Source organism: Odontesthes bonariensis, chromosome 22 (genome assembly GCF_027942865.1).
Source record: "Odontesthes bonariensis isolate fOdoBon6 chromosome 22, fOdoBon6.hap1, whole genome shotgun sequence".
NCBI classification, from domain to species: domain Eukaryota; kingdom Metazoa; phylum Chordata; class Actinopteri; order Atheriniformes; family Atherinopsidae; genus Odontesthes; species Odontesthes bonariensis.
This window is the reverse complement of record NC_134527.1, coordinates 31073659-31087538: the sequence shown is the minus strand read 5'-3', so window position 1 is coordinate 31087538 and position 13880 is coordinate 31073659. Positions and strand designations below refer to the sequence as shown.

Sequence of the window (13880 nt, the reverse complement as noted above, 5' to 3'; positions counted from 1 at the left end):
TAGCGCAGACAGCGCTTCAAGGCATAAATCAAAAATAACTGCGTCGTGTCTGCGACAAGCTCACTGCGACACACTGCTGCGAAGTATACACGAGCCTTTAGTCAAAAACTACAAGAGAATACTATGGCAGAGCATAGGGTGAGCCGATTTACCACTAAGTTAGTGAGACGATCTGGCGAAGACTGGTTGCTCCTACAGCTCCTATAAGGCCGTCGTAATGAGGAATGATGAGGAAGCAGGTGTGGTGGCAGGAGCAAACCAGGCTCTGCCCAAAGCTCTCAGGAACACCTGCTCAGCCCACCTAAGACTTGGACCCAAAACACAACACAGCCATGCATGATTGTGTCCATCCACAATACGGGCGGGTAGAGGGGGATCGGCCGGAGGGCATAATGGACTGGAAGCCAAAGGTTTGATCAGGGAGACGTGGAATGTGGGATGGATGCACATAGAAGCAGGGAGCTTGGGATAACAGCAGAAAGGTTAATGATGGATTCAATAACAAAGCGCCAGCTTTTCGGAGGTAGATTTTAGTGGAATGTCCTTAGTAGCCAACCAGACTTTTTGGCCGGGGATGTACTGAGGAGCAGGTATGCGGTGACGGTCTGCGATTACGTTCAGAGGTACATAAAAGGGCCTCTCGGTTCTCAGTTCATACGTGCTGAATACGTTAAAGATGAAGCTGGACGGAGGGGACCTCGAAATCCCTCTCCTCTTCCGGAAGTTTGGTTGGTACCCCAGTGATGCTTCGAGAGGTGATAGACCTGTGGCAGAGGATGTGAGAGAGTTATGGGCGTATTCTATCAAAGTTAGATGTTGACTTCAGGAAGAGATGTTGTTGGCCAAAATGCAGCGGAGTGCTGCTTCCAGTTCCTGGTTAAGCCTTTCTGTCTGACCATTTGACCAAGTGTTGTACAGTAGTTACGCCAAACCTGAGAGATGAATTGGGGTCCCCGGTCGGTAACTACTTAAGCTGGGATTCCATGGAGACAGAAAACATGATTAGTAAGCAGGTCAGCGGTTTCAGCAGCAGATGGTAATTTGTCCAGGGGAATGAAATGAGCAGACTTGGAAAAACAATGAAGAACTTTGAATATGGTGGTTTTATGTTGGGATTAGGGCAGACCAGTAACAAAGTCCAAGGAGATGTGTGACCAGGGCCGACCGGTGACCTCCAGAGGTTGCAGTAAGCGAGATGGGTGTGATTAATGCATTTACTACGGGCACATACCGAACAGGCCTTAACATATTCCTTCGTATCATTTTCCAAGGAGGGCCACAGAAAGTAGCGTTGAAGTAGGTTGGTGGTACGGTGGATTCCGGGGTGACATGCAAATCTGGCAGTTTGGGCCCAGTGAATACAGCGGCTCGAGCTGAAAGAGATACGAAGCGGCGGTCGGGAGGACCCGTGTCCGGGTCAGGATCCAAGGTGAGTCCGTGACGAACCTTACTGTCTATCTGTCACGACAGACCTCCCAACAGGCAGGTAGAGGGAAGGATTCTCACCAGGCTCATCAGATCCTGAACTTTCTGGACAATGCGTCAGGTTTGATGTTCCGGGAACCTGGGCAATAAGATATGGAAAAGTTAAAACGACCGAAGAATAATGACCAGTCAGCTTGGCGGGAATTTAGTTGCTTAGTCTCTTGGATGTAGGCAAAGTTTTTGTGATCCGTCCAGACAATGAATGGTTACTTGGCCCCCTCCAGCCAATCTCTCCACTCCTCCAATGCCAGCTTGATGGCTAATAGTTCCCGGTTTCCCACGTCGTAGTTCCTTTCCGATGGAGACAAACCCTGGGAGGAAAAGGTGCAGGGATGAAGCTTTCTCTCTGTGTCTGACCTCTGCGACAACACCGCCCCCACTCCAGAATATGACGCTTCTACCTCCAGGACAAATTGACACTCAGAGTTAGGTTGTGAGAGAATGGGTGCTGTAGTGAACCTTTCTTTAAGCAGCTCAAAGGCTTGGGCTGCTTCAGGAGACCAGAGGAAGGAAATCTTAGTGGAAGTTAGTCGTGTAAGTGGTAAGGCAATTGTTCTATAATTGCGAATAAACCGGCGGTAGAAATTAGCAAACCCAAGGCACCTTTGCAACTGCTTACGGTTAGTAGGTATGGGCCACTCAGCATTGCCTGTATCTTTTCTGGATCAGTCTTCACCTGCCCGCTCTGAAAGATTTAGCCGAAAAATGACACAGGAAACATGGAATTCGCATTTCTCTGCCTTTGGTAACCGGCAGTGTTAATCGAGTTTTGTTAGTAGTGCTGCCCACCAGCAATCCTGTCTTTACCGGTGGGCCTTGTCTTTTTGGGCGGACCGGACAGGCAGAGAGGTTATGATCCTTTGCTCCGCAATAAATACACTCCCCTTCCCTAATGCAATGGAGGCATTCCTCCGGTACGAACCTGGTCCATCCCAACTGCACAGGCTTGGGGGTATCACTGGCAGGTGGAGGCTCTGATGTGGAATAAATGGGGGGAGGAAAGGTGAGGTTAGATGGTGGTCGCCAGGATGGTGGTCCACCTGAACGAGCGCTCTTCTCCCTCCTATGCTCCATTATACAGTTGTCGATGCATATGGTAAAGGTTATTAAGTCCTCAAAAGAGGATGGCTCATCTCTTAAAGCTATTTGGTATTTTAATAGTTCATTCTGTGAATTCAGGAGTATCCCTTGAGTGCATGGGGCGGCCAACCAGTCTCTGCGGCCAAAATGCGGAATTCAATGACAAATTCAGCAGCAGACTGGCTGAGAAGCCTTTTAACTGCGTTTTTCCTCTAATCCAAGAGAGGAGGCTAGGCGGGCAAGCAGGTGTGGATATGTGGCTGGTGGGGATATCCAGACTACGGAGAGTCGGGTACAAGTTGGAACCAGGAAACAAAGGCGTAGGAGCAATTGGTCGAGATAGGCAGAAGCTGCGAGAACAAGAGTTAGTCAAAAACTACAAGAGAATACTATGGCAGAGCATAGGGTGAGCCGATTTACCACTAAGTTAGTGAGACGATCTGGCGAAGACTGGTTGCTCCTACAGCTCCTATAAGGCCGTCGTAATGAGGAAGCAGGTGTGGTGGCAGGAGCAAACCAATCTCCGTCCAAGGCTCTCGAACACTTGCTCAGCCCACGTAAGACTAGGACCCAAAACACAATACAGCCATGCATGACTGTGACAGAACTGAATTAACGCTATGCGTTTCCAAGCGTTAATATGTAGGTGACTGTTACGACCCAGCTCAGCCAGAGGGGGGGGGGGACATTAAAGAAAATGAAAAATAAAAATACTAATAACAATACCCAGATGTTTTAAAGGTAAAAAATAGTTAAGTGTTTATTGTTTAGTTATCTTTTTCTTCTTTTTTGTTGAATTAAAGCTGAAATTTTACAATAATCCACAAGTCAAAAGAGGGTCTTAAGACAATACCCTAAATAAAACAAAAACTCCAAAACAAATAATTACATCTTAAAATTAGAGAGGTAATTCAAAACTCCAAACCAAAACAAAGCCAAAACAAAATCAAACAAACCAAGAGCCTTCAAAACCAGTTTTAGTCAAAATAACATAAAACCAAAACACGGGACTCTTCAAAAACAATCTAGCTACAAACAGGTTCTTGTAGCGCCTTCAGAACATACAAAAAACATAAGGAAAAGTCACAGTCCAGCATAAGCTAATAAAGCTATCCAAATAAACAAAGCAACACCCAGCAAAGAGGCAAGCTGTTCATACAAAGGAACACAGCCGCCTCCTTCTGGTAGGAAGTGGAGGTTTAAATAGGGAGGCCTCTTGAGTGATTGGTGGAGTCACCATGGTGAAGAACCAATCAGAGCAGTAGTAGGCCTCAACCAGGAAGTGCCAGGAGTAGAGCTGCATCCAGCTCCCTCAGTGGAGACAGCAGGCAGGAACCTACACTTATACAGAAAAAAGAAACATACAAGGCCACTGGCCGTAACAGTGACCTTATTATTCATTGGTTAAACAACCATCTTAAATATACAAAGCTCCATCTTTTCAGTACGATGTGTGATTGACTAACCTTACGATTATAAGTATTCTGTTACGTTTCCACGCAAGTCCACAAATCACATAAGAAGCGAGGCGACAACATAATGTAAACGTGAAATAAGCATGTCACACACAATCATTTCTTATTTGACATTTTACATTTCATATTTCTCCAAAACAAGTACCGGTTACACTTTTACAACAACATGGCAATGTGGAGTAGAATAGAAGTCTTCATTGTCATTGCACATTTCTATACAACAAAATTCTCTTTGATAGCAGTCCTATACTCAGCAGCATATCTAATCAATGTTATGATGAAGATAACATCATAACCCCAACTGTTCCACCTCTTCTCTACTGACCACCAAAGTGGCCTGTGTTGTGCCCTTGTGTTTTCTGTCAATGACGAGCTCCTTTGTCTTGTTGGTGTTGAGGACCAAGTCGTTGTTCTGATATTGATTGACGTTGATTTGAGGGCTTGGACCTCCCCTCTGTAGGCTGCCTCATCATTATGGGTGGGGGGGGTGCCAGTGTTGAAGATGGTGTTGGTGGAGATGAGGTGTCCAAGTCTCACATGCTGTGATCTGTTAGAGAGGAAAGCCCTAATCCAACTACAGAGATGGTGGCCCAGGCCTGGGTTGATAATGTTGAAGGCAGAGCTGAAGTCGACTTTGGGACAGGGATGATGGTGGCAGCGTTCAAGCAGGTGGGTACTGTGGCCTCCTTCGGTGACCTGTTGAATATGTCAGTGAAGACAGTTGCAAGTCGGTGTGCACATGCCTTTAGGACGCCCCTGGTACCCCATCCGGACTGGTTGCTGTTCTTGTAGTTGATTTTTAGCAGAGCCTACTCGACCTGGTATTGGTGCAATGCCATCGGTTGCCTCTGTTCCTGGGGGGAGTTGGTGATGTGTAAAGGATGTTGACTGTGGGTGAGGGGTGTGGGAGTTGGCACTCTCATACTGCTGTTGTTGCTATCGAACCGAGAGAAGAAAGTGTTCAACTGATCAGGGAGGGAAGGGTCGACTATAGAGGGTGGACAGGGGTTTTGTTTGTAATTGTTCGTATCCCCTGCCACTTGTTATTGTCCTTTAAATGCTGCTCAAAATGCATTTTCTATTTCCGTTTGGCAGCAGTAGTCCCGCTCTGGATCACCTGATTTAGGTTGATGGCTCATTAGCTGGTTTGTGCAGAATTTAACAATCTTTTGAAGAGCTCCATTTAATCTGAATCAGGTGTGTTAAAGCAGGAAAACATCTAAAACCTGCAGGATAGTGGTCTAGACACTGGATCTTTGGTTGGTTATCAATCACAGTTACCTTGCAGGCATGCTTTAACCTAAGGGCTTAGATCTTTCCAGCTTTGGTATTTTCACTTTCTTCTTTTCATAATTTTATAATGATTATCTTTTCCTCTGAGCACTTTTGAAAATCACTTTTTATTTGCTTTGACATAAATTGGGCCTTTAATTGTGGCCCAATTGAAGGACAGTTAGACAGTTGGCCATGGTCTCGCTGTGGATTAGTTACCTGGTGATCTTTGGTAGTTGTCTCCATAGTAACTGAGTGCATCACAAGTCCAGCTTGCTCCTGTGGTTAGTTCCACACCTGACATGCCTCTCTTAGGCTCGCTCAAGGCCGATATGGACGCCACGAAAGTCTCTTGTTTTCACTGATTTCTTTCTTTGAGTGATGTATGTGGCCTTTGACACCTTTATTCTATTTTATTCTTTATTCTATATTCTCCAAATCGCAGATCCTTAAGTTCATGCCTCATGTCTAACACTGAATACTAAGAAAATAAAGTTGGTCTTTTTTATTTAAAAACTATCTGCACCTGAATTACATTAGAAATAAAGGTGATCTCATTGGGTAAGAAGCAGAGGGGAAATATTTAGGTATAATTTTAGACGACTTTAAATTTTAAAAGCATGTTAAAATTATCTCTTAAAGAATAAAGACTAATCTTTACTACTTTATGATGATAAAAAAAATTCAGCAACAAACTTATACTGGTGTCTAGTTTTAAATATTTTGTTATTAACTGTATTTATTTTGTATAATTGCATTACTTCTTTGTTTTTGCCTGTTTTGTTTTTTTGTCGTCCTGAGGACAAGTGTTTCAAATTAGCTTCTGCTTGAAATAGTGTGATACTGGCTTTGGAATGCTGTTTTCAGCTTATCTATGTATTTTGATATCTGTCCCTGTCAATTAAATTCTAAAATAAATAAATGATGAAGAATTGCTATTGCTAAAAAAAACCTAAAAAAATATGGGTCACTGATCAATCAGTATTCAAAATCTGCAGTTTAATGTATTAAGCTGTATTGTTTGGACTGCCCTCACTCTCAATGCTGAATAAGAGAAGAAGGAAACATGGAAGTGTAGAGTTGAGATAGCTAAATGCTAAGTCACTGTCACTAAAGCAAAGGAGCTTCACCTCTTGCTCACTCTTACCTTAGAATTTGGGCAGACCCTTCAATGGGATCAAAGCACAAAAACCTTACACTAATCTGATCAATGCAACAACAAACCATTGTACTAAGTTACTCACCTTTAATCAACATCAGTGTGGATTTTATTTCTATTGTTTCATCAAATGTTGTGGATTTAGATACTCAAGATCAGAGCGGGTGAAAGTAATGCATGAAAAAAAAAGAAGAAAGCACTCAGGGCAGGTTCACCAAAATGTCCTAAACTCACTAACTTTTCTTTTGGTGCAATTGTTACTTCTGTCACCAAATGGCAGGAAGGATGCCAATGTCATTGCTGACATGCAGATGGTGACAGACATCAAGGAAGAAAACAATAGTCCAATTCCAATCCAATTTCTTGTCAGATTAAGGTCTTAATGTAATTTAGCCCTTAATCTGATTTTTACAGTGCCATGTAACCCCACTGTGTGAGAGAGCTGGTGCTGGCTACTACATGAGAAAGACCCAGCAGGTACACAGCAACAAAATCTTTTACAAACGCTACCAGCAAATTCTGAGACAGAGAAGAAGCTGGGAGGAAACTGGTGGGAATCAGAATGAGTAGTGTTGTGTATGGGTAACAGCTGAGCTAAAAGCTAACCCATGCAGAACAAGTCTAACACCACGTCCTTGGGAAAGCAGGCCACTTTTGTGCTGGTGGTTAGGAGAATCAGTGCTAACCCCCTCACCACCATGCTGTTCCATAATGATTATTTTTATTGGTTTTAAGTGGTATCCTTAACTCTAATAGAAGATTACCTTAACATGCCATGTCCTAAATTTTTATTAGATGAATAACATAAATAGGGTATATAAAACATTAAAAGTTTCTTTTTTTTTTGCTTTGAGTGATTTACAGGCACGAGAAAAGGCAATGGATAAATTCAACTGGACCTTTAGTTAATTGGCGATTTGTTAGATGCATGAGACTTAGCAGTCATGAAAAACACCCCCTTCCCAAAACCCACCCACCTACCTAACCTTATGCAGTAATCACACAGCTTGATCAGGTCACAAACCAACAGATTTTAAACTGAATATTTTTTCTTACTTGTTAACCCTTGTTACTTTACTGGCCTAATAGTCCATGAGCCCACAGGGAAAACTTCCGTTACTACTGATGGCCAGTTTACCTTCGCATGTGGCAATGGACAAGAGAACAGAATTAAACCAATGCTTTGAGCACACTAAAATGCTGTCTGTTTTTCTGTTTCCAGGGTAATAAAAATGCAGGATCCAGCTAACCTGTCCCTTCTAAGCTTTGGTGAGGTTTTTGCCCTCCTTCTCGACAACAACTTCCTGTATGTGATGGACCTGAGGACAGAGGCTATTTCAGGCCGTTGGCCTCTACCAGCCTACAGAAAGTCCAAACGAGGATCCAGCTTCCTGGCAGGCGTGACTTCCTGGCTAAATGGCCTGGATGGAGACAATGACTCTGGACTAGTGTTTGCCACCAGCATGCCTGACCATAGCATTCACTTAGTATTGTGGAAGGAGAATGGGTGAGTAGAAAGGTCTCCAGAAAGCAGACAGTTGGAATATGAGCTGCCACCACATGTGCTCTGGAATATATAACTGCCAGGATAGTACATTCATGGACCAAAGCATTTTTTTCCATCAGTTTTTCCCTGAGCATGCAGTCCTCTCCTAAACACAAACATGTTAACATTAAAAATTGTAAATGGAAGGCTGACTAAGAACTGGGAAGAAATTATTACTGCTTACTCAGTCCTGGGTCGCGTCACCTTCGAAAAACTTCCATGAAGACCAAATAGTGTGACTGACCAAAAAAAAAGATTTTTTTTTCTCAAAAGTTTTCCAAGTTTCCAAAATAACACAACCATCTCTTGTATTAGACTGAAATGTGGAAGACTGAATACTTGGGGTAGTTTTGCTCTTTGGTCATTTTGGCACTTTGTAGAAATAATGTTTGTCATTGACATTTATCAATAGTCTAGCAATCAAGTACCATCTATGGTGGACCTTTTCTTATGAAAATAAGATTATGCCACACCTAATGCCATGCCGGTCACCGAGCAAACTCACAGAAACAATTGTTTCTTTAACGAAAAGCAAGGTTGCCTTACACAGTTGCTGTTGATGAAGGAGAGCATCTCCTTTGACTTAAGATGGTTATGTCGGAGGAGACATTTCCAAGGGTTTTCACAGCTTTTTTTTTGCAGTTTTCACCAAGGAAGAAAGCTATATGCTGTATTTTCAGTTGAGAAGTTTTGTACATTGTTGTTTACCATGTAAAACATTGGTAGGTTTCATGTTAATCCACTGAAAATGCTTTTCTCATGGATGTCTGGTTAAAATGTCAGCTTGAGAAATGTGATGTGCCTTTTAATTTAATATGACAAACTAGAATACACGACTAAGTATGCCACACTGCAGTAAGGCAATGGGTGCATTGTAAATCATTTAACTTTTTTTTACATAAATTTACTGTGCTCTAAAATTTTAAGATGTCTACAATGTTATAGCCGTATTCCTGACACAACTTGCTCAGTGTACTGCTTTTATTAATCTTGACTAATTAAACGTCAGGTTTATTTTTAAAGGCCTCAATATGTTGCACAGTTAAGGAAGTGATTGAGAATTAATTTGGTTGTATGCAAAATTACAATTTTAGATTTAAATTAAATTTGGAATAGATAGTTTTCTTGCCATAAGAAAATAATCTATGTGAACTGTGCCTCATTCTGTGCAAAATGTCAGAGTTTAACATCTGATGAAAGATTATCCAGGATTTTCATTGATGTGTTTCTGTGCACATTGATCACCACTCACTATGTATTCACATTATTTAGTCCTCATTTACAACACACAACTTGATTGTGTACAGACCATAACATGCTCCTCACGTGGATAAGCAGATGTATGAATTGTTCTTAATTTAGGATTTTCAGTCTAATTAAAAAAAAAAAACACCAATATATTGCATTCTAGCTATGGTCTGACCATTGTCTATCATAATATCCTCCTCACTGCAGTACTAAGTTCAGTTAAAAATACAATACAACTTGTTTATAAAATTATATAAAACATCAGTTGAATAGCAAGGATCTCCAATGGGACAACGATTTTAATAATGTGTAAGGCTTAAACTGATTGTATTAAAGAACTGTAAAGTGTTTATTTTCTTTTCAAATTCTTTGGCTACACCATGTCAGATTTAGTCATCTGCATCTTTTTCCAATGTGCTTCAATGCTGCATTCTTTCAAATAAATAACAGTTGCAAATGCAGCTACTGTATATAGTTGTGTTTGTTGTTTGGATCACGCTCTGTTAGCTGAACTCAGTGTGCTGATGCTAAAAACTACAACTTCACTGTCAGCGAGTTGTGTGTAGGTATGTCTTAAAAGTTTTCTCCCTACCCATGTATAGAGTCTGCAATAATCAGCTTAGAAAAATAACCAAAGATATTTTACTGTTTTAAACAGTAAAATATTGTTTTACTGGAACAGGAAGGGGCCATCCCCAAACTGTTTCCACAAAGTTGGGAGCATGAAATGGTCCAAAATCTCTTGGTATGCTGAAGCATTCAGAGTTCCTTTCACTGGAACTAAGGGGCCAAGCCCAGCTCCAGTAAAATAGCAAGTACAAGTACAAGTTTGTGAAGAAAACTGAAATAAAAAATGATTTCTTGCAGGCTATGAAAGCATAAGCAAGACACTCACTCCTAGCATATAGATAGATATATATCTACATATATACACTAATTAAATTCAGGTGTTCCAATCACATCCATGGCCACAGGTGTATAAATTCAAGCACCTCAGCATGCAGACTGCTTCTACTAACATCTGTGAAAGAATGGGTCGCTCTCAGGATCTCAGTAAATTAAGGCATGCACTGGAAAAAATGCCCCTCCAAAAATACGTAAAAAAAAAAACAAATACAAGACGTTTTTGCTTGAAATAAGCAAAAAAAAATCTGCCAATGGAACTAGTGAAAATCGGCTTGTCAAGATTTCTTGAAATAAAATGTGATATTTAGGACTTTTGAGTTAAAAGTGATCTTGAAATTAGCATAAAAACCTCTTCAAATGGAAAAAAAAAAAAGCTTGTTTCATGTTAAATATGACTCAAAACAAGATGTTTTCAAGACTTTTTCACTTAACAAGATATTCAAGATGTATTGTATTAAAACAAGTCCCTATATCTTGCTGAAATGGTACTTGTTAGGCAATTGTGTCTCATATCAAGTGTAATGAGATACTCAATGAGACAAATATACTTGGTAAGATTTAGATTTTTTCCAGTGTGGTACTGATAGGATGCCACCTGTGCAACAAGTGTAGTGGTGAAGTTTCCTCTCTGCTAAATATTCCACAGTCAGCTGTCAGTGGTGTTATAACAAAGTGGAAGCGATTGGGAATGACAGCAGCTCAGCCACGAAGTGGTCGGCCACATAAAATGACAGAGCGGGGTCAGAGGATCTGGGTTTGGCGGTTGCCAGGGGAACGGTGCTTGTCTGACTGCATTGTGCCGAGTGTAAAGTTTTTGTGGAGGGGGGATTATTGACAGAGCAGACTGTACTTCTTGAGGAAGCTAAGGTCCTTCAAGGTTTGCAACAAGATGTTGCAGATCTTCTACAAGTCTGTTGTTGAGAGCGTCATTTCCTCTGGCGTCATCTGTTGGGGCAGCAGCATCAGAACCAGGGACCTAAAAAGACTCAACAACCTGATAAGGAAGGCTGGTTCTGTTCTGGGGACGACTGTGGAACCTCTGGAGACAATAATGCAAAGAAGGATTTTGCATAAAATCAAGAGAATTATGGACAACCCTGAACATCCTCTCCATGAGACTGTTATCAGAAAACAGAGTCTCTTCAGTCAAAGGCTTCTTCAGTTTGGATGCAAAACGGACCGCTACAGGAAATCTTTCCTGCCCACAGCCATCAGCATCTATAATAACTCCTTGATTTAATTGAGCTACGTCAACATTTAATTTCCCTCTGGGATAAATAAAGTATTTTTGAATTTGAATTTGAATTTGAATTGAATTGAATTATGGTGTGGGGTTGTTTTTCAGGAGCTGGGCTTGGCCCCTTATGCCCCTTTTCCACCGAACATTTTCGTACCGGTACGGCTCTACACGGTTCGACTCTACCCTAATTGAGAGCTTTTCCATTGCGGGTTGAAGGTGGGACCCCTTACGATTTTTAGTACCGGCTAAAAACTAGCCGACACTAAAACGTCACGTGATCAGTGCTGTCCACTGATTGGTCAGGTGAAATTACGTCATACACGCAACGAAGCTCGGGGAGCTTTAAATAATCACCCGCCATGTATGAAAACACACCTGCGAGAGCAACAGAGAATAAACAGAATTGCGAAGATGGAAGACCAGAGAAGGAAAGCCAACCCATGGACGATGAGCGAGGTGCAGACCTTTCTGAGTGTGGTGGCCGAGGACCGCATACAGAAGGAACTGGACGGAGCGACAAGAAATGAGAAGGTGTTCCAGGATATAGCCAAGCTGATGGCTAGCCATGGCTATCACCGGAATTCTCAGCAGTGCCGAGACAAGCTGAAGAGTGATTACCGGCAGGTAAAGGACCACAACAGCCGGAGTGGGTCAAACCGAAAGACATGGAAGTGGTTTGACCAAATGGACGACATTTACGGTCGACGTCATATTAAACCCTCTGGATTAAGAATGGGATGTCACGTAAAGGGGAAGTTCGTTTTTTTTAAAACCTGGACCTTATTTCTGGCATAAAATACGTTCATCTACTCATCAATAACAGTTTGGTGAAAGTCGGCGTCCTTTGGACGCTATTTAGATCAGTCGAGATCGACATATATCCATATAACGGCAGAGAACATGGCAGAGACAATACAGCCTCTGAATAAGGTATTATCTGTCTTTATTTCACCAATACTTTAAGACCAATGAATGAATGAACGCGTACTATTGCACTGTTAGTTCAGTAACTTAAATTATTTACACAAAAATACAAGGACAAGTGACGGTGCGGGCTGGAGCGAGCAGCGAAACAGCTCCAATTCTACTGGAAAACGTAAGCACCGAAGTCAACAGTCACATTGGAGTTAACAATCATGCTAGGAGGGTTAGCCAGAGGTGTGGACTCGAGTCATGTGACTTGGACTCGAGTCCGACTCGAGTCATGAATTCGATGACTTTAGACTCGACTGGACAAAATCTAGAAAGACTTGTAACTTGACTTGGAAGATTACAGACGGAGACGCGACAACTTCCAACTTCGTTTGACACTTGAAGTTGCACAAAGAACGGTAAGTTTTGAATGAAAGCCAACACTCACTTATTGGCTAAGTAACTCAACTGCTAGTTATATAGCAGGCTAGTTTGATGGCAAGGTAAAGCAGTACAAATATTGGCCGGGTTTCCCAAAACCTTCTTACATATTACTAGGGCTGTGACTCGATTAAAATTTTTAATCGAGTTAACTACAGGCTTTGAAATTAATTAATCGAAATTAATCGCATTTTAATCGCATATACTTTATCCTTTAGAAAATTAACATTTTCAACAATATTTCAACAAACACAGAACATATCCCTATTTGAAATCTGAATGTAGCATGCATGAAAACACAGTATATAGAATCTTGGATGTTAAGCTGCGTTGGGCCCCCGTTAGCTTCCACGCTAGCTGCTACATGTTTAGCGTTGAGGTGATATTTGAGGCTTGATACGCTGCGGTGATACGCGAATTCCTTTTTGCATAATCTGCACACAACCACGCTCTTGTCGACGCTTCCATCCGTCTGTATTTAAAAAAAAAAAAAATAATAATTATAGTGTGCGATTAAAATGCGTTATTTTTTTAACGCGCTAATATGTGTGTAGTTAATTAATCGAAATTAACGCGCTAAAGTCCCAGCCCTACATATTACATATAGATTTATGTTTGTGTATATCTGTGAGGGCCGTAACAGGATGTGAAAGTTTTTGGAGAGTGTGGATTTGTTCAGGATGTGAAGACAGTTTTAGAGAAAATGCAACTGAGGATATTTTGTGATGAAGATTAATGAGGAAGAGTTAGGGCAGTTAAATAGAGTGGCGATAATTTTTTGGGAGAGAGGATATATTTTATAAAGTGGTGACATGTTTGAGAAGGTTAAGGTTACACTTAGGAACATTGACTTGGTCCCACCTCTGGGGTTAGCTACGGCAGCTAGGGAGCACGAGGAGCAGTGCCAAGCAGCGTGACATGGAATAAACGTGAGCGATGACAACAATACAAGTACCGAGGTTCATGACAACATTACAGCTGCGAGGAACAGCAACAGGCCATTGTAGCCTAGTGACCTTGGCACAGAAAAGCCCCAAAGACCATTCATGCACAACTTTTCTCCGCAAAAAAAATGTCATTCTGCAATTCCTGGTATGGAAGCTTTCCCTGGCTGGA

At 41.7% G+C, this 13880-nt stretch overlaps 1 protein-coding gene across 3 annotated transcripts in view; it reads left to right on the top strand.

Annotated features, from left to right (window-relative positions):
* Positions 1-9615, top strand: part of fbxw2 (F-box and WD repeat domain containing 2) — a 39572-nt gene extending 29957 nt beyond the window's left edge. For all 3 annotated transcript variants that reach the window (XM_075455973.1, XM_075455972.1, XM_075455974.1), the window contains exon 8: positions 7694-9615. In XM_075455973.1, the coding sequence (XP_075312088.1) occupies positions 7694-7982 (289 nt within the window). In that variant the 3' untranslated portion in view covers positions 7983-9615. The remainder of the gene's footprint in view (positions 1-7693) is intronic.
* The last annotated feature ends 4265 nt before the right edge of the window (positions 9616-13880 follow it).